This window comes from Oncorhynchus nerka, linkage group LG28 (assembly GCF_034236695.1).
Source record: "Oncorhynchus nerka isolate Pitt River linkage group LG28, Oner_Uvic_2.0, whole genome shotgun sequence".
Taxonomy (NCBI): Eukaryota; Metazoa; Chordata; class Actinopteri; order Salmoniformes; family Salmonidae; genus Oncorhynchus; species Oncorhynchus nerka.
Genome location: NC_088423.1, coordinates 19,213,994 through 19,240,522, shown reverse-complemented (window position 1 = coordinate 19,240,522; position 26,529 = coordinate 19,213,994). Strand labels below are relative to the sequence as shown.

General features: G+C 44.8%; 1 protein-coding gene across 5 annotated transcripts in view; it reads left to right on the top strand.

The window, feature by feature from the left end:
* Window positions 1-26,529, top strand: part of LOC115112962 (adenosine kinase-like) — a 330,614-nt gene that overhangs the window by 198,354 nt on the left and 105,731 nt on the right. For all 5 annotated transcript variants that reach the window (XM_029640075.2, XM_029640072.2, XM_029640074.2 and 2 more), the window contains one exon: window positions 17,238-17,408. In XM_029640075.2, the coding sequence (XP_029495935.1) occupies window positions 17,238-17,408 (171 nt within the window). The remainder of the gene's footprint in view (window positions 1-17,237; window positions 17,409-26,529) is intronic.

Below are 26,529 nucleotides of genomic sequence, written 5' to 3'. Positions count from 1 at the left end.
TAAGATACAAGTGCATCAGTGATCCTCAAACCGATCCAAATGTAGCATGAATCGGTCAGAAAATCATTTTTGCGAGGCGCACTGCATGGCCAAAGCGAGAGGAGAAGAAAGGATCACTCCGTAAAAACTTCCAAACCGTCAAAACCATTTGATTCTGAGATTATGAACTACTGCTTTTTCCATGACATAGACTTACCAGGTGACTCCAGGTGAAAGCCATGGTTGCCCTTATTGATGTCACTTGTTAAATCCATATTGATCAGTGTAGATTAAGGGGAGGAGACAGGTTGAGGAACGATTTTTAAGCCTTGATACAGTTGAGACATGGATTGTGCCATTCAGAAGGTGAATGGGCAAGACAAAAGATTGAAGTGCCTTTGAACGGGCTATGGTAGTAGGTGCCAGGCGCACCGATTTGTGTCAGTAACTGCAACCATGCTGGGATTTTCACGCTCAATAGTTTCCCATGTATCATGTACATCAAGAATGGTTGGAGGGTGCAACTCAATATTAGGAAGGTGTTCTTAATGTTTTTTACACTAAATGTATATTCATTAGCTATGTCATAGCTAAATTGTAAACAATAAATATTGATACATTAGCAGCTCAAACACTTAATCTGCAAAAATGACAAGTTCATTAGTGGGTGTTGGTGATTTCAGAACCAAAGTGGGGGGACAAATAAACCGGCTGCATTTCCCCACCCACATCAAGTAGATCGCTATTACCATCACATAAACCGTTAGCTCCGGCTACTAAGGTGTCACGTCCTGACCATAGAAAGCCTGTATTTTCTATGGTAGAGTAGGTCAGGGCGTGACTAGGGGTTTTAGTCTAGTTTATTATTTCTATGTGGAGTTCTAGGTTTATTTTCTATTTTGGGGTTTGTGTATGATTCCCAATTAGAGGCAGCTGGTAATCGTTGTCTCTAATTGTGGATCATACTTAAGTTGCATTTTTCCAGCTGTGGGTTACGGGATATTGTTTATGTATAGTTGCTTGTGAGCACTACATTAGCTTCATGTTTCGTTTTGCGCTTTATTGTTTTCTGTGTGTTTCATTTCCAAATAAAGAGGATGGAACCATACCACGCTGCATTTTGGTCTGATTTATATAACAACATAAGGTTGCATGTTCAATCCCGGTGCTAGGCACTCGTTGTTATTTTATTAATGTTTAAAAAATATATATATACAGTGGGGCAAAAAATATTATTTAGTCAGCCATCAATTGTGCAAGTTCTCCCACTTAAAAAGATGAGAGAGGCCTGTAATCTTCATCATAGGTACACTTCAACTATGACAGACAAAATTAGGATTTTGTAGGATTGTAGGATTTTTAATGAATGTATTTGCAAATTATAGTGGAAAATAAGTATTTGGTCAAACACAAAAGTTTATCTCAATACTTTGTTATATACCCTTTGTTGGCAATGACAGAGGTCAAACGTTTTCTGTTAGGCTTGACAAGGTTTTCACGCACTGTTGCTGGTATTTTGGCCCATTCCTCCATGCAGATTTCCTCTAGAGCAGTGATGTTTTGGGGCTGTTGCTGGGCAACATGGACTTTCAACTCCCTCCAAAGATTTTCTATGGGGTTGAGATCTGGAGACTGGCTAGGCCACTCCAGGACCTTGAAATGCTTCTTACGAAGCCACTCCTTTGTTGCCTGGGCGGTGTGTTTGGGATCATTGTCATGCTGAAAGACCCAGCCACGTTTCATCTTCAATGCCCTTGCTGATAGGAGGTTTTCACTCAAAATCTCACGATACATGGCCCCATTCATTCTTTCCTTTACACGGATCAGTCGTCCTGGTCCCTTTGCAGAAAAACAGCCCCAAAGCATGATGTTTCCACCCCCATGCTTCACAGTAGGTATGGTGTTCTTTGGATGCAACTCGGCATTCTTTGTCCTCCAAACACGACGAGTTGAGTTTTTACCAAAAAGTTATATTTTGGTTTCATCTGACCATATGACATTCTCCCAATCTTCTTCTGGATCATCCAAATGCTCTCTAGCAAACTTCAGACGGGCTTGGACATGTACTGGCTTAAGCAGGGGGACACATCTGGCACTGCAGGATTTGAGTCCTTGGCGGCGTAGTGTGTTACTGATGGTAGGCTTTGTTACTTTGGTCCCAGCTCTCTGCAGGTCATTCACTAGGTCCCCCCGTGTGGTTCTGGGATTTTTGCTCACCATTCTTGTGATAATTTTGACCCCACGTGGTGAGATCTTGCGTGGAGCCCCAGATCGAGGGAGATTATCAGTGGTCTTGAATGTCTTCCATTTCCTAATAATTGCTCCCACAGTTGATTTCTTTAAACCAAGCTGCTTACCTATTGCAGAATCAGTCTTCCCAGCCTGGTGCAGGTCTACAATTTTGTTTCTGGTGTCCTTTGACAGCTCTTTGGTCTTGGGCATAGTGGAGTTTGGAGTGTGACTGTTTGAGGTTGTGGACAGGTGTCTTTTATACTGATAACAAGTTCAAACAGGTGCCATTAATACAGGTAACAAGTGGAGGACAGAGGAGCCTCTTAAAGAAGAAGTTACAGGTCTGTGAGAGCCAGAAATCTTGATTGTTTGTAGGTGACCAAATACTTATTTTCCACCATAATTTGCAAATAAATTCATTAAAAATCCTACAATGTGATTTTCTGGATTTTCTTTTTTCAATTTGTCTGTCATAGTTGAAGTGTACCTATGATGAAAATTACAGGCCTCTCTCATATTTTTAAGTGGGAGAACTTGCACAATTGGTGGCTGACTAAATACTTTTTTGCCCCACTGTATGTATTTTTTTCACCTTTATTTAACCAGGTAGGCCAGTTGAGAACAAGTTCTCATTTACAACTGCGACCTGGCCAAGATAAAGCAAAGCAATGCGACAAAAACAACAACACAGAGTTACACATAGGATAAACAAACGTACAGTCAATAACACAATAGAAAAATCGGAGTGCAAATGTAGTAAGATTAGGGAGGTAAGGCAATAAATAGGCCATAGTGGAAAAATAATTACGTTTTAGCATAAACACTAGAGTGATAGATGTGCAGATGATGATGTGCAAGTAGAGATACTAGGGTGCAAAAGAGAAGAAGAAAAAAAGAACAATATGGGGATGAGGTAGTGGGGTGTGCTATTTACAGATGGGCTGTGTACAGGTACAGTACACGGTTGTAATTTCTGTTGTAACCCTATCCCAAACCTCAACCCCTTATCTTAAGAATCTTATCTTCAGAATGAACTCCTAAACTTAACAGTCAAAAATCTTTCTGTTGTAACCCCATTCCAAACATATCCGTCAAAATGTCTAAATGTAATGTTTGGGACAAACATGGACAAACATCGGTATCCGAAGTCAAATTGGTAAAAGTGTGAGATCTTGTTGGATGGAGATAGAGGAGTCACACAGAGTTAACGATGCTCCCAACCTCTCATATTGATCCACATTGCCACAGCACTCCACACATAACGGAACAGAAGAACAGTGTGTGGAATCTCACACACACACACACACACACACACACACACGGCAGCTTCACACACACGGCAGCATCACACATACTGATCAGTGTGACATCTAATTCTGTGTAATGAACTCTCAGCACCAGAGAGCATGATGATAGGGGGGCACACACACACAGTCTGTCTGTGGTAACGACAAGAGAGCTTGGCAGCAGGGCTGCAGCCTTTCTGTACCTTTTGATTTTAAACACTGTACAGTACTAGGCTAGAAACTGCAAGGTTTTGGGTTCAACTCCCGCAGGGATCACAATACACATACAAAAAATGTATGCATTAAAGGGACACACCTACTCATTCATGGGTTTTTCTTTACTTTTACTATTTTCTACATTGTAGAATAATAGTGAAGACATCAAAACTATGAAATAACACATATGGAATCATGTAGTAACAAAAAAACTCCATCACTCTTCTTGGTCAAATAGCCCTTACACAGCCTGGAGGTGTGTTGGATCATTCAAATCAAATGTATTTATATAGCCCTTCGTACATCAGCTGATATCTCAAAGTGCTGTACAGAAACCCAGCCTAAAACCCCAAACAGCAAGCAATGCAGGTGTAGAAGCACGGTGGCTAGGAAAGACTCCCTAGAAAGGCCAAAACCTAGGAAGAAACCTAGAGAGGAACCAGGCTATGTGGGGTGGCCAGTCCTCTTCTGGCTGTGCCGGGTAGAGATTATAACAGAACATGGCCAAGATGTTCAAATGTTCATAAATGACCAGCATGGTCGAATAATAATAAGGCAGAACAGTTGAAACTGGAGCAGCAGCACGGCCAGGTGGACTGGGGACAGCAAGGAGTCATCATGTCAGGTAGTCCTGGTGCATGGTCCTAGGGCTCAGGTCCTCCGAGAGAGAGAAAGAAAGAGAGAAGGAGAGAATTAGAGAACGCACACTTAGATTCACACAGGACACCGAATAGGACAGGAGAAGTACTCCAGATATAACAAACTGACCCTAGCCCCCCGACACATAAACTACTGCAGCATAAATACTGGAGGCTGAGACAGGAGGGGTCAGGAGACACTGTGGCCCCATCCGAGGACACCCCCGGACAGGGCCAAACAGGAAGGATATAACCCCACCCACTTTGCCAAAGCACAGCCCCCACACCACTAGAGGGATATCTTCAACCACCAACTTACCATCCTGAGACAAGGCTGAATATAGCTCACAAAGATCTCCGCCATGGCACAACCCAAGGGGGGGCGCCATCCCAGACAGGATGACCACATCAGTGAATCAACCCACTCAGGTCACGCACCCCTTCCAGGGACGGCATGAGAGAGCCCCAGTAAGCCAGTGACTCAGCCCCTGTAATAAGGCTAGAGGCAGAGAATCCCAGTGGAAAAAGGGGAACCGGCCAGGCAGAGACAGCAAGGGCGGTTCGTTGCTCCAGAGCCTTTCCGTTCACCCTCCCACTCCTGGGCCAGACTACACTCAATCATATGACCCACTGAAGAGATGAGTCTTCAGTAAAGACTTAAAGGTTGAGACCGAGTTTGCATCTCTGACATGGGTAGGCAGACCGTTCCATAAAAATGGAGCTCTATAGGAGAAAGCCCTGCCTCCAGCTGTTTGCTTAGAAATTCTAGGGACAATTAGGAGGCCTGCGTCTTGTGACCGTAGCATACGTGTAGGTATGTACGGCAGGACCAAATCAGAGAGATAGGTAGGAGCAAGCCCATGTAATGCTTTGTAGGTTAGCAGTAAAACCTTGAAATCAGCCCTTGCTTTGACAGGAAGCCAGTGTAGAGAGGCTAGCACTGGAGTAATATGATACTTTTTTTTGGTTCTAGTCAGGATTCTAGCAGCCGTATTTAGCACTAACTGAAGTTTATTTTGTGCTTTATCCGGGTAGCCGGAAAGTAGAGCATTGCAGTAGTCTAACCTAGAAGTGACAAAAGCATGGATGAATTTTTCTGCATAATTTTTGGACAGAAAGTTTCTGATTTTTGCAATGTTACGTAGATGGAAAAAAGCTGTCCTTGAAATGGTCTTGATATGTTCCTCAAAAGAGAGATCAGGGTCCAGAGTAACGCCGAGGTCCTTCACAGTTTTATTTGAGACGACTGTACAACCATTAAGATTAATTGTCAGATTCAACAGAAGATCTCTTTGTTTCTTGGGACCTAGAACAAGCATCTCTGTTTTGTCCGAGTTTAAAAGTAGAAAGTTTGCAGCCATCCACTTCCTTATGTCTGAAACACATGCTTCTGGCAAGGGCAATTTTGGGGCTTCACCATGTTTCATTGAAATGTACAGCTGTGTGTCATCCGCATAGCAGTGAAAGTTAACATTATGTTTTTCGAATAACATCCCCAAGAGGTAAAATATATAGTGTAAACAATAGTGGTCCTAAAACGGAACCTTGAGGAACACCGAAATTTACAGTTGATTTGTCAAAGGACAAACCATTCACAGAGACAAACTGATATCTTTCCGACAGATAAGATCTAAACCAGGCCAGAACTTGTCCGTGTAGACCAATTTGGGTTTCCAATCTCTCCAAAAGAATGTGGTGATCGATGGTATCAGAAGCAGCACTAAGGTCTAGGAGCACGAGGACAGATGCAGAGCCTCGGTCCGATGCCATTAAAATGTCATTTACCACCTTCACAAGTGCCGTCTCAGTGCTATGATGGGGTCTAAAACCAGAGTGAAGCATTTCGTATACATTGTTTGTCTTCAGGAAGGCAGTGAGTTGCTGCGCAACAGCCTTTTCTAAAAATGTTGAGAGGAATGGAAGATTCGATATAGGCAGATAGTTTTTTATATTTTCTGGGTCAAGGTTTGGCTTTTTCAAGAGAGGCTTTATTACTGCCACTTTTAGTGAGTTTGATACACATCCGGTGGATAGAGAGCCGTTTATCAACATAGGAGGGCCAAGCACAGGAAGCAGCTCTTTCAGTAGTTTAGTTGGAATAGGGTCCAGTATGCAGCTTGAAGGTTTAGAGGCCATGATTGTTTTCATCATTGTGTCAAGAGATATAGTACTAAAACACTTGAGCGTCTCTCTTGATCCTAGGTCCTGGCAGAGTTGTGCAGACTCAGGACAACTGAGCTTTGAAGGAATACGCAGATTTAAAGAGGAGTCCGTAATTTTCTTTCTAATAATCATAATCTTTTCCTCAAAGAAGTTCATGAATTTATCACTGCTAAAGAGAAAGTCATCCTCTTGGGGAATGCTGCTTTTTAGTTAGCTTTGCGACAGTATCATTGTCCTGTTGAAAAACAGATTATAGTCCCATTAAGCGCAAACCAGATGGGATGGCATATCGCTGCAGAATGCTGTGGTAGCCATGCTGGTTAAATGTGCCTTGAATTCTAAATAAATCCCTGACAGTGTCACCAGCAAAGCACCCCCACACCATCACACCTCCTCCTCCTTGATTCCCGGTGGGAACCACACATGCAAAGATCATCACATACTCTGCGTCTCACAAAGACACAGCGGTTGGAACATTTAGACTTATCAGACCAAAGGACAGATTTCCACCAGTCTAATGTCCATTGCTCATATTTCTTGCCCAAGCAAGTTTCTTCTTATTATTGGTGTCCTTCGGTAGTGGTTTCTTCGCACCATTTCGACCATGAAGGCCTGATTCACGCAGTCTCCTCTGAACAATTGTTGCTGAGGTGTGTCTGTTACTCAAACTCTGTGAGGCATTTATTTGGGCTGCAATTTACTGAGGTGCAGTTAACTCTAATGAACATATCCTCTGCAGCAGAGGTAACTCTGGGTCTTCCTTTCCTGTGGCGGTCCTCATGAGAGCCAGTTTCATCATAGTGCTTGATGGTTTTTGCGACTGCACTTGAAGAAACTTTCAAAGTTCTTGATATTTTTCAGATTGACTGACCTTCACATCTTAAAGGAATGATGGATTGTCCTTTCCTCTTTGCTTGTTTGAGCCATTCTTTCCATAATATGGACTTAGGCCTATTTGATAAAATACCATCTTCTGTATACCACCCCTACCTTGTTACAACATAACTGATTGGCTTAAAAGCATTAAAAAGGAAAGAAATTCCACAAATGAACTTTTATTGAAATGCATTCCAGGTGACTATCTCATGAAGCTGGTTGAGAGAATGCCAAGAGTGTTCAAAGCTGTCATCAAGGCAAAGGGTGGTGTCACCTCCTGATCTTAGTTCCTTTTTTTATGTCTCTATTTTAGTTTGGTCAGGGCGTGAGTTGGGGTGGGCATTCTGTGTTTTGTGTTCTGTTTTATATCTCTATGTGTTTGGCCTGGTATGGTTCCCAATCAGAGGCAGCTGGCAATCGTTGTCTCTGATTGAGAACCATACTTACGTAGCCTGTTTTCCTATTTTGAGTTGTGGGTGATTGTTTTCTGTTGTGTGTCTGCACCAGCCAGAACTGTTTCGTCGTTCTTTGTTATTTTGGTTATTTCTGTGTTCATTAAATAAATATGGACACATACCACGCTGCACCTTGGTCCTCACCTTCTTCCACCTATTACGATCGTTACAGGTGGCTACTTTGAAGAATCTCAAATATAAAATAAAATATATTGGTTACTACTTGATTCCATGTGTTTTTTCATAGTTTTGATGTCTTCACTATTATTCTACAATGTTGAAAGTACTGAAAATAAAGACAAACTCTTGAATGAGTAGGTGTGTCCAAAGTTTTGACTGGTACTGTATAAATATATACTATAGTCACTACTAGCCATGATGGGGCATTTTGATAGATCTTTGTATAGAATGTGAAGCATTATTATTATTATTTTATTTTAAGCTTTAGTGACATCATTCCCATTCATCACACCCAGATTTTCTGATGTTAAACTACCGTAGCCTAGTGGGGAACTCTGATACGAGGGTAGGGTGTAAGGGTTTTCCTGTGGTGAAGGAGAAGCGGACCAAAATGCAGCGTGGTGGTTATTCATGTTCTTTAATAAAGGAACTAGACATGAAATAACTAACAAAACAATAAATGTGCGAAAACCTAAACAGTCCTATCTGGTGCAAACACAGAGACAAGAACAATCACCCACAAACACACAGTGAAACCCAGGCTACCTAAGTATGATTCTCAATCAGAGACAACTAATGACACCTGCCTCTGATTGAGAACCATACTAGGCCGAAACATAGAAATACCCCAAAACATAGAAAAACAAACATAGACTGCCCACCCAACTCACGCCCTGACCATACTAAAATAAATACAAAACAAAGGAAATAAAGGTCAGAACGTGACATAGGGAAGGTGTGCATGTGTTTGTGTGTGTGTGTGTGTTAAACTAACTGTTCTAACTGCATAGTAAGACTTACTGTGGTCATATTACCAGAAGATTTCATTTCAGTACTGCCACTTAGGACATTTTTCATTGTGCGAGCCAAGAAGTGGAAGTCATTCCTCTTTCGGGTAAACAGTGAAAAATGTACGTGTCGCTTTCCAATTTCTCCCTCAAATTACAGCTTGACAGAAGCCAAACATCACTTCTTCTTATTGTTTGCCAAGCAAACAACATGTCTGAACCTCTAACTGCCCTTATTAAATGTTTTGGCTGGATGGAAATTGTACAAAGTGTACCTCGGAGCCACTTTGATCACGGTGACCTGGAAAGGTGATACGCCTCTACTTCACAAGCTCTCTCTGACACCTGGGGAAACTGGATCTGTTGTTGTGGACACATGATCCACTCCAGCACTGTGCTAAAGACTTACCATCTTCAGTTTCTGCTCTGTACAAACAGTCAAGCTGACGATTGGAATTGAAATTTCTCATGGCTTGAGCTTCTGCTTCTTTCTTACCCACAAACCACTACTGGAGTGGAGTCACAAAGCTGAGAACCTTGCATGCATTATTTTATGAAAGGCCAGCCTAAGGCATTTCTGTAACATCAAACATGGAAACAATAAATGTTTTAATAGGGAAGAAATATATGTGTGTGTGTAACAATTCTCGTTGGTGGAAGGAGAGGAGGAGGTCAGAACGTGACAGTACCCCCCCCCCCCCCCAAAGGTGCGGACTCCGGCCGCAAAACCTGAACCTATAAGGGAGGGTCTGGGTGGGCGTCTGTCCGCGGTGGCGGCTCTGCCGCGGGACGTGGACCCCACTCCACCATAGTCCACTTAAGTTGCGCGTTTGGAGTGGCGACCCTCGCCGCCAACCTCGGACTGGGGACCCTTGCAGCGGGCCCCAAATAGATGGGGGACTCTGGCAGCGCCGGACAGGCGGGATACTCCGGCAGCGCCGTAGTGAAGGGCAACTCCGGCAGCACTGTAGTGAAGAGTGACTCCGGCAGCGCCGTAGTTTTTAATCAATCTACAGACAATATCCCATAATGACAATGCAAAAACATTTATACAAAATAAAAACTATCACATAGGTATTCAGACCCTTTTCTCAGTACTTTTAAAACACCTTTTGTCAGCGATTACAGCCTCGAGACTTCTTGGGTATGACGCTATAAGCTTGGCACACCTGTATTTGGGGAGTTTCTCTCGTTCTTCTCTGCAGATCATCTCAAGCTCTGTCAGGTTGGATAGGGAGCGTCGCTGCACAGCTGTTTTCAGGTCTCTCCAGAGATGTTTGTTCGGGCCACTCAAGGATATCAAATCAAATTTTTTATTTTTTTATTTGTCACACACACATGGTTAGCAGATGTTATTGCGAGTGTAGCGAAATGCTTGTGCTTCTAGTTCTGACAGTACAGCAATATCTAACATGTAATCTAACAATTCCATAACAACTACCTAATACACACATCTAAGTAAAGGAATGGGATAAGAATATATACACATAAATATATGGATGAGCAATGACAGAGCGGCATAGGCAAGATGCAATAGATGGTATAAAATACTGTATATACTTTTGAGATGAGTGATGCAATATATGTAAACATTATTAAAGTGGCATTGTTAAAGTGACTAGTGATCCATTTATTAAAGTGGCCAATGATTTCAAGTCTGTATGTAGGCAACAGCCTCTCCGTGTTAGTGATGGCTGTTTAACAGTCTGATGGCCTTGAGATAGAAACTGTTTTTCAGTCTCTCGGTCCCAGCTTTTATGCATCTGAACGGACCTCTCCTTCTGGATGGTAGCGGGTTGAACAGGCAGTGGCTCGTGTGGTTGTTGTCCTTGATGATCTTTTTAGCCTTCCTGTGACATCGGGTGCTGTAGGTATCCTGGAGGGCAGGTAGTTTGCCCCGGTGATGCGTTGTGCAGACCTTACCACCCTCTGGAGAGCCTTGTGGTTGTGGGCAGGGCAGTTGCCGTTCCAGGCGGTGATACAGGCCGACAAGATGCTCTCAATTGTGCATCTGTAAAAGTTTGCGAGGGTTTTAGGTGGCAAGACAAATTTCTTCAGCCTCCTGAGAGACTTGTCCCAAATCCACTCCTACGTTGTGTTGGCTGTGTGCTTACGGTCACTGACCTGTTGGAAGGTGTATCTTTGCCCCAATCTGAGGTCCTAAGCGCACTGTGGAAGATTTTCGTCAAGGATCTTTCTGTACTTTGCTCCATTCATCTTTCCCTCGATCCTGACTAGTTTCCTGGACCCTGCTGCTGAAAAACATCTCCACAGCATGATGCTGCCACTACCGTGCTTTACCGTAGGGATGGTATTGGCCAGGTGATGAGCGGTGCCTGGTTTCCTCCAGACGTGACGCTTGGCATTCAGGCCAAATAGTTCAATCTTGGTTTCATCAGACCAGACAATTTTGTTTCTCATGGTCTGAGAGTCCTTAGGTGCCTTTCGGCAAACTCCAAGCGGGCTGTCATGTGCCTTTTCTAAGGAGTGGCTTCCGTCTGGCCAATCTACCATAAAGCCGTTGATTAGTGGAGTGCTGCAGAAATGGTTGTCCTTCTGGAAGGTTCTCACATCTCCATAGAGGAACTCTGGAGCTCTGTCAGAGTGACCATCTGGTTCTTTGTCACCTCCCTGACCAAGGTCCTTCTCCCCCGATTGTTCAGTTTGGCTGGGCGGCCTGCTCTAGAAAGAGGCTTGGTGGTTCCAAACTTCATCCATTTAAGAATGATGGAGGCCACTGTATTCTTGGGGACCTTCAATGCTGCTGAAATGTTTTCGTGCCCTAACCAGATGTGTGCTTCGACTCCTTTCTCTGAGCTCTACGGCAATTCATTCTACCTCATGGCTTGGTTTTTGCTCTGACATGCATTGTCAACTGTGGGATCTTATATAGACAGGTGTGTGCCTTTCCAAATCATATCCAATCAATTGAATGTACCACAGATGGACTCCAATCAAGTTCTAGAAGCGTCTCAAGGATGATCAATGGAAACAGGATGCACCTGAGCTCAATTTCGAGTCGCATAGCAAAGTGTCTGAAATCTTAAGTAAATAAGGTATTTCTATTTTTTATTTTAAATACATTTGCAAAAAAACTGTTTTCACTTAGTAAATTATTGGGGAATTGTGTGTGTCACGAACCTCGCCGAAGATGGTGCCTCTTCCTGTTCGGGCGTTGCTCGGCGGTCGTCGTCGCCGGCCTATTAGCTGCCATCGATTCCCTTTCCGTTTGTTTTGGGTTATTGGGTAATTGGGTACACCTGTTTTGTATTAGGGTTTGTTTGTAGGGTATTTAAGGGCACCAGGCCCGCTGGGTATTTGTGCGGGCTTGTTTTTGTTACTCTGTGTTTGATGGTGTGAGTTATTCGTGTATTTATTCTCCGGACTATTTTGTCCTGTTGTTTGGACTGGCAACTTATATACGCCCTGTGTGTTGGCGTGACTGTTTTGTTGCGCTGGGGAATAAATTTGAAAAAAAGACTGAACCCTGCTCTCTGCGCCTGATTCCACCAACCACTCCTAGTTGATCGTAACAGTGTGTTGATAGATTTCATTTTTATTTATTTAATCTGTTTTAGAACAAGGCTGTAACATAATAAAATCTGGAACGAGTGAAGGGGTCTGAATACTTTCCAAATGCACTGTATATACAGTACCAGTCAAAAGTTTGGACACACCTTCTAATTTAGAATAACAATGAAGACATCAAAATGATGAAATAACACATAGGGAATCTTGTAGTTCCCCAAACAAGTGTTAAACAAATTGTAACCGTCTGAGTCGTGACAGTACCCCCCCCCCCCCTTGACGCGTGGCTCCCGCAGCGCGCCGACACCGGCCTCGAGGTCGACCCGGAGGATGAGGCGCAGGGCGATCCGGATGGAGGCGATGGAAATCCCTCAACATTGACGGATCCAAAATGTCCCTGGTGGGTACCCAGCACCTCTCCTCCGGACCGTACCCCTCCCAGTCCACGAGGTACTGCAGGCCCCTCACCCGGCGTCTCGAGTCCAGAATGGCCCGTATCGTATACGCCGGGGACCCCTCGATGTCCAGAGGGGGAGGAGGGACCTCCAGCACCTCACCGTCCTGTAGGGGACCAGCTACCACCGGCCTGAGGAGAGACACATGAAACGATGGGTTAATACGATAATAGGAAGGGAGTTGTAATCGATAACACACCTCTTTTATTCTCCTCAGGACTTTGAATGGCCCTACACACTGCGGCCCAAGCTTCCGGCAGGGCACGCGGAGGGGCAGGTTTCGGGTCGAGAGCCAGACCCTGTCCCCTGGTACAAACACGGGGGCCTCACTGCGGTGGCGGTCAGCACTCCTTTTCTGCCGTCCACTAGCCTGTTGAAGGGATTCCTGGACGGGAGCGCTGCACCCATTCCTCCACCACAGGAGCCTCGGTCTGGCTCAGATGCCACGGTGCCAGGACCGGCTGGTACCCCAACACATTAGTAGAGGAGTGGCGTAATGAGTTCTGGGCCATTTCCGCCCAGGGGATGTATCTCGCCCACTCCCCTGGCCGGTCCTGGCAGTACGACCGCAGAAACCTACCCACCTCCTGGTTTACTCTCTCCACCTGCCCATTACTTTCGGGGTGATAACCGGAGGTCAGGCTGACCGAGACCCCCAGACGCTCCATGAACGCCCTCCATACTCGGGAGGTGAACTGGGGACCCCGATCAGAAACGATGTCCTCCGGCACCCCGTAGTGCCGGAAGACATGGGTGAATAATGCCTCCGCAGTCTGTAGGGCTGTTGGGATACCGGGCAACGGGAGGAGACCGCTTCTCTCCCATCGGTCCATTCTCTCCATCACCAGATCCATCGCCGTTCCGATCCGATGGAGAACGGTGGTGTGATGTAGAACCCTCTCTTCCATCGATGGGAGGGGAGTGGCTGTTGCTCCTGCTGACTCCATTCCAGTGGTTGCGGGATTCTGTAACGGTCTGAGTGTAGTGGGTGAGGAGTCAGGCGCAGGAAGCAGAGAGTTCAGGGGAGTGCTATTTTAATGCACTGAGAAACGCTGAACATAAGCCAACCCTCACAAAAACACAGGGCGTACTGAACAAAAAAATGCCCCAAACAGGGGGACTTAAACTGTCCAGGGAAAACCCACAAAATGGGAAAACACAAAACCCATAGACGTGCACACAAGTACACCAAACAGACGATCACAATAATTAATCCCGCACAAGGAACCCTGCGGGCCGGCTGACTAATAAAGCCTTACTACCTAACTCAAAACAGGTGCACACAATCAACACATAAGGAGGGGGAGCAAATAATCAGTAGCAGCTAGTAGGCCGGCGACGACGACCGCCGAGCGCCACCCAAACGGGAAGGGGAGTGTCCTTCGGTCGGAGTCGTGACACAAATCCAAATATATTTTAGATTCTTCAAAGTAGCCACCCTTTGCCTTGATGACAGTTTTGCACACTCTTGGCTTTCTCTCAACCATATTCATGAGGAATGCTTCTCCAACAGTCTTGAAGAAGTTCCCACATATGCTGAGCACTTGTTGGCTGCTTTTCCTTCCTCTGCTGTCCAACTCATCCCAAACCATCTCAATTGGGTTGAGGTTGGATGATTGTGGAGGCCAGGTCATCTGATGCAGCACTCCATCACTCTCCTTTGTGGTCAAATAGCCCTTACGCAGCCTGGAGGGGAGGCAAACCAGATGGGATGGCGTATCGCTGTGGTATCCATGCTGGTTAAGTGTGTCTTGTATTCTAAATAAATCACTGACAGTGTCACCAGTAAAGCACCACCACACTATCACACTTTCTCCTCCATGCTTCACAGTGGGAACCACACATGCTGAGATCATCCATTCACCTACTCTCACAAAGACACAGCAGTTGGAACCAAAAATCTCACATTTGGATTCATCAGACTAAAGGACAGATTTCCACCAGTCTAATGTTTCTTGGCCCAAGCAAGTCTCTTCTTCTTATTGGTGTCCTTTAGTAGTGGCCACTTTGAAGAATCTGAAATATAACATATATTTTGATTTGTTAAACACTTTTGAATAATATATGATTCCATGTGTTATTTCATCGTTTTGATGTCTTCACTATTATTCTATAATGTAGACAATAGTAAAAAATTCAAACTTGAATGAGTAGGTGTGTGCAAACTTTTGACTGGTACTGTGTATATATATAAATCTTTTTTCATCAAAGCTGACATATCGTTTAGAATAGAAAAATGAGTTGTGAGAAAGACCAACAAAGGAATGCATGATCAGGTGATCAATGTCCATCATATAGCCTATTTGTCAGGTCCAGTGGAGAAATTGGTAATATTATAAGGATTGGATATAATGTTATAAGGATTGGAGAGAGAGAAATCACAAATTCTACAGCACTACAGCAGAGTCATATCTTAAGTGTAAAATGAACACTCAATAATTCATGCCTTCTGGGAGTGTTGTAAAAAAGTTATGGGTAGAGTTAGAAAGCTGTCTGTCAGAAGTTTTACAATGTAAGTTTACTTTTAATCCGTCTATTGGCGTTTTTCAAGACATGACATATGAGGATGTGGTGAAATACCCAATGGTTTGGACAATATTATTTTTGTCACTTATATTGAAGAAGCCCCTACTTAAATACTGGAAGTCAAGTGATATTCCAATGTTAAGAGAACAGAATAATTCAATATTTTATTGAAATATTGAAAAAAAATCTGTCTACAGACAGAAACAACAAAACACAATCTGAAGTCATATGGATGCGGTAGGAACGTGGGAGCAAGTGTGATGTCATTCATGTTTGTGGAAATGTATGTATACGTTAAGATCTTATCTAGGTATGTTTTTGTTTATTGTCCAAAAAAGTAAAATAAATCAAAAACGGATATCTGAAGACTCAGCCCTTTTTATCAGAGCAGCTAACATTAGGCTTACCAAATGGAACCCTATTCCCTATATAGTGCACTACTTTTCACCAGGCCCATAGTTTCTCTACAACTACAAAAAGGCCATTTGTGTCAGAAAGCAATCTCAGTTTCCTCTGACACTGACATGCTGGCACACTCAGATTGAGAAATCTAAGGGTCAATGATTGGCCATCTTTTTAAACACACACACAGACACACATATATATATATATATACACACACATGTTCATGATGAGTTCCCATTCAAAACACCTTTAATTTTACTCAGATGTGTTACCCTGATATTGCAACCCAAGGGCACTAACCCAGTCCTAGTCATTCCTAACCAAAGACATTTTCCACATCCGCATGATGACATACTGTGTAAAGCAATGTATAAAGTAATGACAATTCCTGCAGAGTTTTAAAAAAACACAAAAAAAAAAAAAAATTCAAGATGAAATATTCCCCCACTTAGTACCATGTAATACATTGTTACATTTGATTGACTAACCGGGTACCCTCCATTCAGCAGTATTAGTCTCTTTCCTTTACAACATGAAGGTCGCTCCTCTATTTGCTCGCTGCAAATGTCATACTTGCTTTAATGAGAGAGGTGCACTGTTCAGCCACAATGGAAGCTTTTCAGCTAGATTAAACGTATCACCATACACAATGTGTTTTTTGATCCTTACTCCTGCCCCTATTGTGACACAGTGGTTGTCTAGAAGAGAAGCTTGTAGCTGAAAAACATGGTTAAAGAGATCAGCATCAAAGTAAAGGGCACCAACCCAGTGGGTTTGTGTGACTTGCAGGAGAGTCTCGCTTCGGATTTCAACCTGCAACACAGAGGTGTTGTCTTACCTGATTTCTATTCATTCACACAATGAGCAGACCTCCTCTTTCCCAGTAACCAGAGTCCAGACCAGACTTTTGTTTTCCCGTTCATCCGATATGTGCATGTTGCTTCCTTCAGAACACGGCCTTGGACCACCGCCAGACGCTGGATTTCGCAGCTATCTATTTTCTTTGTCTGAACTGTGTATGTTCCAAGAAACCATTTTAGATAAATGCTTAGGCCTAACCACGCTTCGCACATTACACTGCCTTTCTCATGATATGTCAATGCCTCACCTTGTTACAGTGTATTAAATTGTTCCCCGTAATTCTCTTGTCAGACTCCAGAAGCCACAAATGAGCAGTTGGATCAGACAGGGAGCACATTTTGGTTCATGTTGTCCATCAGCTCACAGACTGTTATGTCTGCCCGTACTGTACGTGTGGAGCTATGGGGGTTGTTTCTAGTGCACTTGGAGATCATAACAGTGAAGAAATTATCATAATGCTTGTGTATTTTATCATTATTTGTATTATTATTATTATCTGTTTGCAGATCGTTGTCTGTGCGTGTGTGTGTGTGTGTGAGAGAGAGAGAGAGAGAGAGAGAGAGAGAGAGAGAGAGATACAGGGAAGAAACATGATAATACTAGTGTATATTGTCTTGTTTCATGATGTTATATAATGTGTTGTTTTCAGGGTTTCTTCCTGACGGTGTCCCCAGAGTCAATCCTGAAGGTGGCGAAGCACGCCTCTGAAAACAACAAGATCTTTAGCCTGAACCTCTCAGCTCCCTTCATCAGCCAGTTCTTCAAGGAGGCCATGATGAAGGTCATGCCGTACGTCGACATCTTGTTTGGCAACGAGACGGTGAGTGAAATGGGCCATTGTTCAAAGGCCTTCCCACTGGATTGATGTATTCTGTTTACACAGTTCAACAACACATTATTCTGGTTTAGTGAGAGAGCAATTGAGTGTGTTTGTAAGCTGCCCAGTGCTGTTCACTACTACAGGAACAATTCCCACCATGCTACACATTCCAGTAAGGTAAGAACTGACGGCTGGCTGTGGTTGCGGAACGTGTTTTTCAAAGTGACTTATTGAGCTAGAGAGATGGAAAAAGTCAGACAGTTTGAGCATTATGTCTTTACATCTGGCACATTCACAGACATTTTAATTGATGTCTCTTGTCCCTGTCAAATAAATACATATCATGTCCTCTCACCTTGTTGAAAGGAAAATGGTGTACACCGTCCATGGAATTAGTACATGCATTATTAGACGTTTAAATGAATGCTATCTAGCCATTTACATTTACATTTACATTTAAGTCATTTAGCAGACGCCCTTATCCAGAGCGACTTACAAATTGGTGCTTTCACCTTATGACATCCAGTGGAACAGCCACTTTACAATAGTGCATCTAGGTCTTTTAAGGGGGGGGAAGGATTACTTTATCCTATCCTAGGTATTCCTTAAAGAGGTGGGGTTTCAGGTGTCTCCGGAAGGTGGTGATTGACTCCGCTGTCCTGGCGTCGTGAGGGAGTTTGTTCCACCATTGGGGGGCCAGAGCAGCGAACAGTTTTGACTGGGCTGAGCGGGAACTGTACTTCCTCAGTGGTAGGGAGGCGAGCAGGCCAGAGGTGGATGAACGCAGTGCCCTTGTTTGGGTGTAGGGCCTGATCAGAGCCTGGAGGTACTGAGGTGCCGTTCCCCTCACAGCTCCGTAGGCAAGCACCATGGTCTTGTAGCGGATGCGAGCTTCAACTGGAAGCCAGTGGAGAGAGCGGAGGAGCGGGGTGACGTGAGAGAACTTGGGAAGGTTGAACACCAGACGGGCTGCGGCGTTCTGGATGAGTTGTAGGGGTTTAATGGCACAGGCAGGGAGCCCAGCCAACAGCGAGTTGCAGTAATCCAGACGGGAGATGACAAGTGCCTGGATTAGGACCTGCGCCGCTTCCTGTGTGAGGCAGGGTCGTACTCTGCGGATGTTGTAGAGCATGAACCTACAGGAACGGGCCACCGCCTTGATGTTATTTGAGAACGACAGGGTGTTGTCCAGGATCACGCCAAGGTTCTTAGCGCTCTGGGACGAGGACACAATGGAGTTGTCAACCGTGATGGCGAGATCATGGAACGGGCAGTCCTTCCCCGGGAGGAAGAGCAGCTCCGTCTTGCCGAGGTTCAGCTTGAGGTGATGATCCGTCATCCACACTGATATGTCTGCCAGACATGCAGAGATGCGATTCGCCACCTGGTCGTCAGAAGGGGGAAAGGAGAATATTAATTGTGTGTCGTCTGCATAGCAATGATAGGAGAGACCATGTGAGGTTATGACAGAGCCAAGTGACTTGGTGTATAGCGAGAATAGGAGAGGGCCTAGAACAGAGCCCTGGGGGACACCAGTGGTGAGAGCACGTGGTGAGGAGACGGATTCTCGCCACGCCACCTGGTAGGAGCGACCTGTCAGGTAGGACGCAATCCAAGCGTGGGCCGCGCCGGAGATGCCCAACTCGGAGAGGGTGGAGAGGAGGATCTGATGGTTCACAGTATCGAAGGCAGCCGATAGGTCTAGAAGGATGAGAGCAGAGGAGAGAGAGTTAGCTTTAGCAGTGCGGAGCGCCTCCGTGATACAGAGAAGAGCAGTCTCAGTTGAATGACTAGTCTTGAAACCTGACTGATTTGGATCAAGAAGGTCATTCTGAGAGAGATAGCGGGAGAGCTGGCCAAGGACGGCACGTTCAAGAGTTTTGGAGAGAAAAGAAAGAAGGGATACTGGTCTGTAGTTGTTGACATCGGAGGGATCGAGTGTAGGTTTTTTCAGAAGGGGTGCAACTCTCGCTCTCTTGAAGACAGGAGGGACGAGCCAGCGGTCAGGGATGAGTTGATGAGCGAGGTGAGGTAAGGAGAAGGTCACCGGAGATGGTCTGGAGAAGAGAGGAGGGGATAGGGTCAAGCGGGCAGGTTGTTGGGCGGCCGGCCGTCACAAGACGCGAGATGTCATCTGGAGAGAGAGGGGAGAAAGAGGTCAGAGCACAGGGTAGGGCAGTGTGAGCAGAACCAGCGGTGTCGTTTGACTTAGCAAACGAGGATCGGATGTCGTCGACCTTCTTTTCAAAATGGTTGACGAAGTCATCTGCAGAGAGGGAGGAGGGGGAGGGGGAGGAGGATTCAAGAGGGAGGAGAAGGTGGCAAAGAGCTTCCTAGGGTTAGAGGCAGATGCTTGGAATTTAGAGTGGTAGAAAGTGGCTTTAGCAGCAGAGACAGAGGAGGAAAATGTAGAGAGGAGGGAGTGAAAGGATGCCAGGTCCGCAGGGAGGCGAGTTTTCCTCCATTTCCGCTCGGCTGCCCGGAGCCCTGTTCTGTGAGCTCGCAATGAGTCGTCGAGCCACGGAGCGGGAGGGGAGGACCGAGCCGGCCTGGAGGATAGGGGACATAGAGAGTCAAAGGATGCAGAAAGGGAGGAGAGGAGGGTTGAGGAGGCAGAATCAGGAGATAGGTTGGAGAAGGTTTGAGCAGAGGGAAGAGATGATAGGATGGAAGAGGAGAGAGTAGCGGGGAGAGAGAGCGAAGGTTGGGACGGCGCGATACCATCCGAGTAGGGGCAGTGTGGGAAGTGTTGGATGAGAGCGAGAGGGAAAAGGATACAAGGTAGTGGTCGGAGACTTGGAGGGGAGTTGCAATGAGGTTAGTGGAGGAACAGCATCTAGTAAAGATGAGGTCGAGCGTATTGCCTGCCTTGTGAGTAGGGGGAAGGTGAGAGGGTGAGATCAAAAGAGGAGAGGAGTGGAAAGAAGGAGGCAGAGAGGAATGAGTCGAAGGTAGACGTGGGGGAGGTTAAAGTCGCCCAGAACTGTGAGAGGTGAGCCGTCCTCAGGAAAGGAGCTTATCAAGGCATCAAGCTCATTGATGAACTCTCCGAGGGAACCTGGAGGGCGATAAATGATAAGGATGTTAAGCTTGAAAGGGCTAGTAACTGTGATAGCATGGAATTCAAAGGAGGCGATAGACAGATGGGTAAGGGAGAAAGAGAGAATGACCACTTGGGAGAGATGAGGATCCCGGTGCCACCACCCCGCTGACCAGAAGCTCTCGGGGTGTGCGAGAGCACGTGGGCGGACGAAGAGAGAGCAGTAGGAGTAGCGGTGTTGTCTGTGGTGATCCATGTTTCCGTCAGAGCCAAGAAGTCGAGGGACTGGAGGGAGGCATAGGCTGAGATGAACTCTGCCTTGTTGGCCGCAGATCGGCAGTTCCAGAGGCTACCGGAGACCTGGAACTCCACGTGGGTCGTGCGCGCTGGGACCACCAGATTAGGTGGCCGCGGCCATGCGGTGTGGAGCGTTTGTATGGTCTGTGCAGAGAGGAGAGAACAGGGATAGACAGACACATAGTTGACAGGCTAGAGAAGAGGCTACGCTAATGCAGAGGAGATTGAATGACAAGTGGACTACACGTCTCGAATGTTCAGAAAGTTAAGCTTACGTAGCAAGAATCTAATTGACTAAAATGATTAAAATGATACAGTACTGCTGGGGTAGGCTAGCTGCGTTGTTGACACTACCCTAATCAAGTCGTACCGTTGACTGTGAAGTTTCTACAATGCTGCTTTGGGAGCTAGCTGGCTAGCTAGCAGTGTTGGTTACGTTACGTTGCGTTAGGAGAACGACAATAGCTGGCTAGCTAACCTAGAAAATCGCTCTAGACTACACAATTATCTTTGAAACAAAGACGGCTATGTAGCTAGCTATGTAGCTAGCTACGATCAAACAAATCACACCGTTGGGACTGTAATGAAATGAAATGAAAATGTGATACTACCTGTGGAGCGAAGCGGAATGCGACCGAATGCGAAAGTTCTATTCAGTAGACGTTGGCTGGCTATTGGCTAGCTAGGAGTGTCTCCTACGTTAAGGACGACAAAATAACTGGCTAGCTAACCTCGGTGAATTAAGATAATCACTCTAAGACTACACACTCTAAACTACACAATTATCTTGGATACGAAGACAGCAAAGACAACTATGTAGCTAGCTAATACTACACTAATCAAGTCGTTCAGTTGAGTGTGATAGTTACTACAGTGCTACGGTAGCCGGTGAACGTATGCTAGCTGGCTAGCTGCTAGGCAGATAGGAGGACGACGAAATACGATAATAACGCAATTATCACTCTAAGACTCCATACTCTAAACTACACAATTATCTTGGATACGAAGACAGCAAAGACAACTATGTAGCTAGCTAACACTACACTAATCAAGTCGTTCAGTTGAGTGTGATAGTTACTACAGTGCTACGGTAGACGGTGAACGTGTTGGGCAGATAGGAGACGACGAAATACGATAATTACGCAATTATCTTTGATACAACGACGACTATGTAGCTAGCTAAGAAGAAATTGCTAAGATTAGACAAATCAGACCGTTGTACTATAATGAAATGTAATGAAATGTAATGAAAAAGTTATACAACCTGCAGACCGAAGCGCGGATGCGACCGGCTCGCTCCAACCCGGAAGTACAGCCATTGAGTCTCAAAGAATATACTGTAACTTAAAAATGCTTCATGAGCTAAATTCTACTGTCATACACCTGTAAACGATGTAATTGCCTGTTGCAATAGAATCAATAGAATAGTGCCAAAAGTGTAAAGCTCACCCACCTGACATTCCAGGATGGCTAAAGCAAACGCTCAAACCATTTGAACCCAGGTCTGGAAGTCCCCATAGCCAGGCTTGGGGTTAACTTGGGGTTCCAGTGAACAGTGGAGCTGAAGACATACTGCACCTATGGGGGGAGAGCTTTGGACTGCCTCCCAGTTCCCCGTCTTCCCCAGTACCCCCTACTGCTAAAGCTACTAAACATACAGGGCCTTGTTTGGATCGAGATGCAGTCCACAGACTAGAGGAGGAAGTGGAGGATACCATCTCAACATCAGACACAGTATTTACTGCTTTAGCTGACTTCACCCCTACTTCTCGTAATTGCGGAAAGGAATCATTCTATTAGGTTGCGTAGCAAATTGGCAGCTTATTCATATTCCCTATGGGGCATGGTCAAAGGTTGCAGTTCACAACCCCATAGGAAATATGAATACGCTATAGGAATAAGGTGCCATTTGGGATGATGCAGCCTACATTTTGCAAATGTTATTTATTTTCGGGTGGGTGGGTGTTAGCTAGCTAGGTATGTTACTCACGCCACCAGTCATTACATTTTAATGACGGTGGGTAATTATAACGTTAGCTTGTGTTGGAAGAGCTGTGCAATGGTGTTTGTGAAACAATGCTGTTACAATGTTTTGTGGAACAAGTGAAGGAAGTTTCCCTACTGTACAGCAGCTCCAGTAAACATCATCCCTTGTTATGGTTGCAAAATTCTGGTAACTTTCACAAAAATTACCAGCTTTACCAAAAATCCCAGTGGGAGGATTAACTCCCTGCATATTTTCTCCTGATTCTGAGAATCCTCTAACTCGGATTTCTTGAAAACCTAGGAATTTTCCAACCCTATGCTTTAAAGACCTTAAAGGAAGTAGAAGAGTTCCTCTTTGAGTGTTTTGACACCTCTTGGGCAGTTGGCCCCCTCTATGTCAGACTGTTGATTGAGTGGGGTGTACAGGAGTGACTGCTCATATGGTTAGACCGTGGCCTCCTGTGGTGCGTTGCAGTGGGGAGCCAGTCAGGGTTGGAGCTGCTTGGCGATCATGCATGGTGCATGATGAGTGACAGGCAACAGGACTGCCTCAGCCATGAAACACATACACTTTTTCATGTCGTCTGACCATAGCACCGCCTGGAGTTTGATAAACGGCATTGGCACTTGGATTGGAACCGGTGCTATGGTCAGTGTCGAAAATGGAAGCATAGGAAGAAAAGTAGCTCGTCTCTATGGTAAAATATGGTGGTGCATATTTGACGTTAGTGGGATATTTTGCTTGATGTTATATGGGATAAATTTGACATTTGACATTTTAGTCATTTAGCAGATGCTCTTATCCAGAGCAACTTACATTAAGTGCATTCATCTTAAAGATAGCTAGGTGAGACAACAACATATCACAATCAACTATACCTGACATGAACATTCCATTCCAGTTAAACAATGGATATGTAGCATTTTGCAACAAAAAAAATGTAATACACATCTAAAATCTATGCATAAAAAATCGGAGAATAGTAATAGTTTACAAATACTTGAAGTTACCCATAAGGAATCATGTCTGATGAAAAAACTAAAATGTGAAAAATTGGGGGATATAGAGATTTGCAATATTTATTTTATACAACCTTTTTTTCTAGCAAGCCAACTCTGGCTATCACAGTCAGGTCAATCTATGCAGCCAAAAGTAACAGAAATGTAGCTGCATTTGCATTTGTTTAAACTGTTTTTGAGTGCCATTCATTTGGATACTTCCATAACAATGAGCTGTATAATGCTCGATTTCGCCTGGCATAGAACAGTTTGCCTTCTCGTCAGGACACTGTTCATTACGAGGAGATTGCATTGCATATCAAACACTAGGCTAGCTAAGGAGTTTGTTGCTAGCAAACCTGTCAATAGGACAACCAAATTCAACAATATCAGTTGCTGAAAAAAGCTGGTCAAACTAGAAAGATATGGGAGGATTTGACAGCACAGAAGTGTGTGTGTGAGATTGTGCTGCTGTAACTCTATCCTGCTTCTACTTGTTTGAGCCTTGGCATCACACAGCCCTGCCTGGCCTATCATAGACAGTCACTCTCTCAGACACTCTCTCTCTCTCTCTCTCTCTCTCTCCCTCTCTCTCTCTCTCTCTCTCTCTCTCTCTCTCTCTCTCTCTTCCTCTTGCTCTCTCTCTCTCTCTCCTGTAATTACTGCCCTTTTTGGGACATAGTGTAGTTAGTGTCTGACTCTGCTCTGTTCTGCTGTTAGCCCCCCACACACACACTCTGAACCAGAGAACTGTCAGTCTCTCTTACACTGCCTGTGTGTCTGCGGCTGGGGGCCACTGACATAAAGCTAGACAGTGGATGGTGAGGATAGAGAGATGGAGGTGTGAGTGCATACAGTCACACATCAGACAGCGCTGCCTGCTCCACTTGATTGGCAAACGTAGTGTGATAACCTGGCAACAGCAAAGGCCTAATTAAGTCCTCTCCTCCCTTCTCTCTCTTTCTCCTTCTCTCTTTCTTTCTCTCTTCCTCCCCTTACTTCTTATCCCCTCCTCTCCTCCCCTCCTCTCCTCTCTCTCTCCTGACTAGCTACCTGACATGAAGCCATCCGGGGCATTACCATTACTCTCCGTTTAATAGCCACAGCTAATTCTTTTCCAATGAGGGAGTCATTACCACCTGAAAAAATTGACCATATGCCAGAGGATTCATTCGCCAATAAAATGATCAGATAATTTGGTTTTGCCGTTTGAGCATACCGACGCGATAAACCACACAATGGAGTCGAGGGAGGGAAAGGGAAAAGGATTGGGCAATTAGGCTAACGTTAGCCTTGGATTTATATTGTGGGAATTTTGGTGTGGGCCTATTCCCTATATAGTGCACTACTTTGTACCAGAGCCCTATGGACCCTCGTAAAAAAAGTAGTGAACTAAATAGGGAATAGGGTGTAATTTGGGACGCATTTAGACATATCATAGATAGAGAAATGGTACGATTAATTGAGACAGAATTAATCACCCTGACTGATGTTTCCTTAAGCCACGATGATTCATAGCAGTTCAATTTAGATTGCTTCTAGTAATTGGGGCATTTTTGTTCAGCCCTAAATATGGGCAGCAAGATGAAGAAAACGGTAACATAGAAGTAAAACGGTTTTAACAGTTTAAAATAATGTTCTTCCCTCATATAACAAACTGCAATGCTAATACAGATGAAGAGGCTTTAGGATTATACCCCACAGACAATTTCAATTTCTCCCATGTTCCTCTTTTCCTTGGCATCACACAGCCTTGCTTATCATAGACAACCTCCCTCCCTCCCTCCCTCCCTCCCTCCCTCCCTCCCTCCCTCCCTCTGTCATTTACTTTATAGGCCTATAGCCCATCTGCCCCATACGGGGAGCTCCTTCCAGCCCTGTCCAATCCATTCAACACCTCCACTCTCCTCTGCTCTCTGGAGGAGCTTATTTATGTGGGCCAAAGGCCCATCTTCCAAACGACAAACGAGAAGCCACCAACCATTGTAATTGAATACTCAATAGGCAAGCCATTTAAAAAAAGTGGGAAATAGCATATTGCTAACATATTAATATACCCTGTCCTGGCGAAGGAACCATCATCATTCTAGTGTTCAAGCTGTTTTCAAAGAGCATTTAGCCCAAGTGCTCCCAAGTTCCTGGGGCTATAAAAAGAGGAAATTACTTATTTCTCTTCTTTCGCCTCTGTTGTAGTTCCTATGTTATGAATGTTTCCCTACATAATATTGTCTGTGTGGTTGATCTTGCTTATTTTCCCATCCATCCCCCAGCCCAGCCCTTCTGTTATCTAGGTGGAGGATGGAGGAAAAGAAGTAGTTCTACAGAAGGTTATTGTCATGAAAATCTCCTCAGGCGTTTTGACCCCCAGCCCTGTTCTCTCTCTCTCTCTCTCATCCTCCATCTGCATGCAGTGTGTGTGAGGTGGTGGGGGTTGGTGGGGTGTTGGGGTAATGATGTTTGCAGTGTGTGTGTGAGGTGGTGGGGTAATGATTTTTCCAGGATAGTTGACGTGGGTGTCTGTGTGGAAAAGGCACACAGACTGAGGGGCAGTGGGGAGAGAGCTAGATATACAGGGCAATTTAGACCTGGGTTCAAATACTATTTCAAATCTTTCAAATACTTTGTAGTGTTTGCTCTATTCTGCCTGGAGTGCCAGGTGGGCGGGGTTTGTCAGGTGGGTGGGGTTTCCAATGTTAGTTTTACTCGTTATTCATTATTCACTTTATTCTTTCCTCGTCATTATTTTTTATTTTATCTTTAACCCTGCATTGTTGGAAATGACACATTAGTAAGCATTTC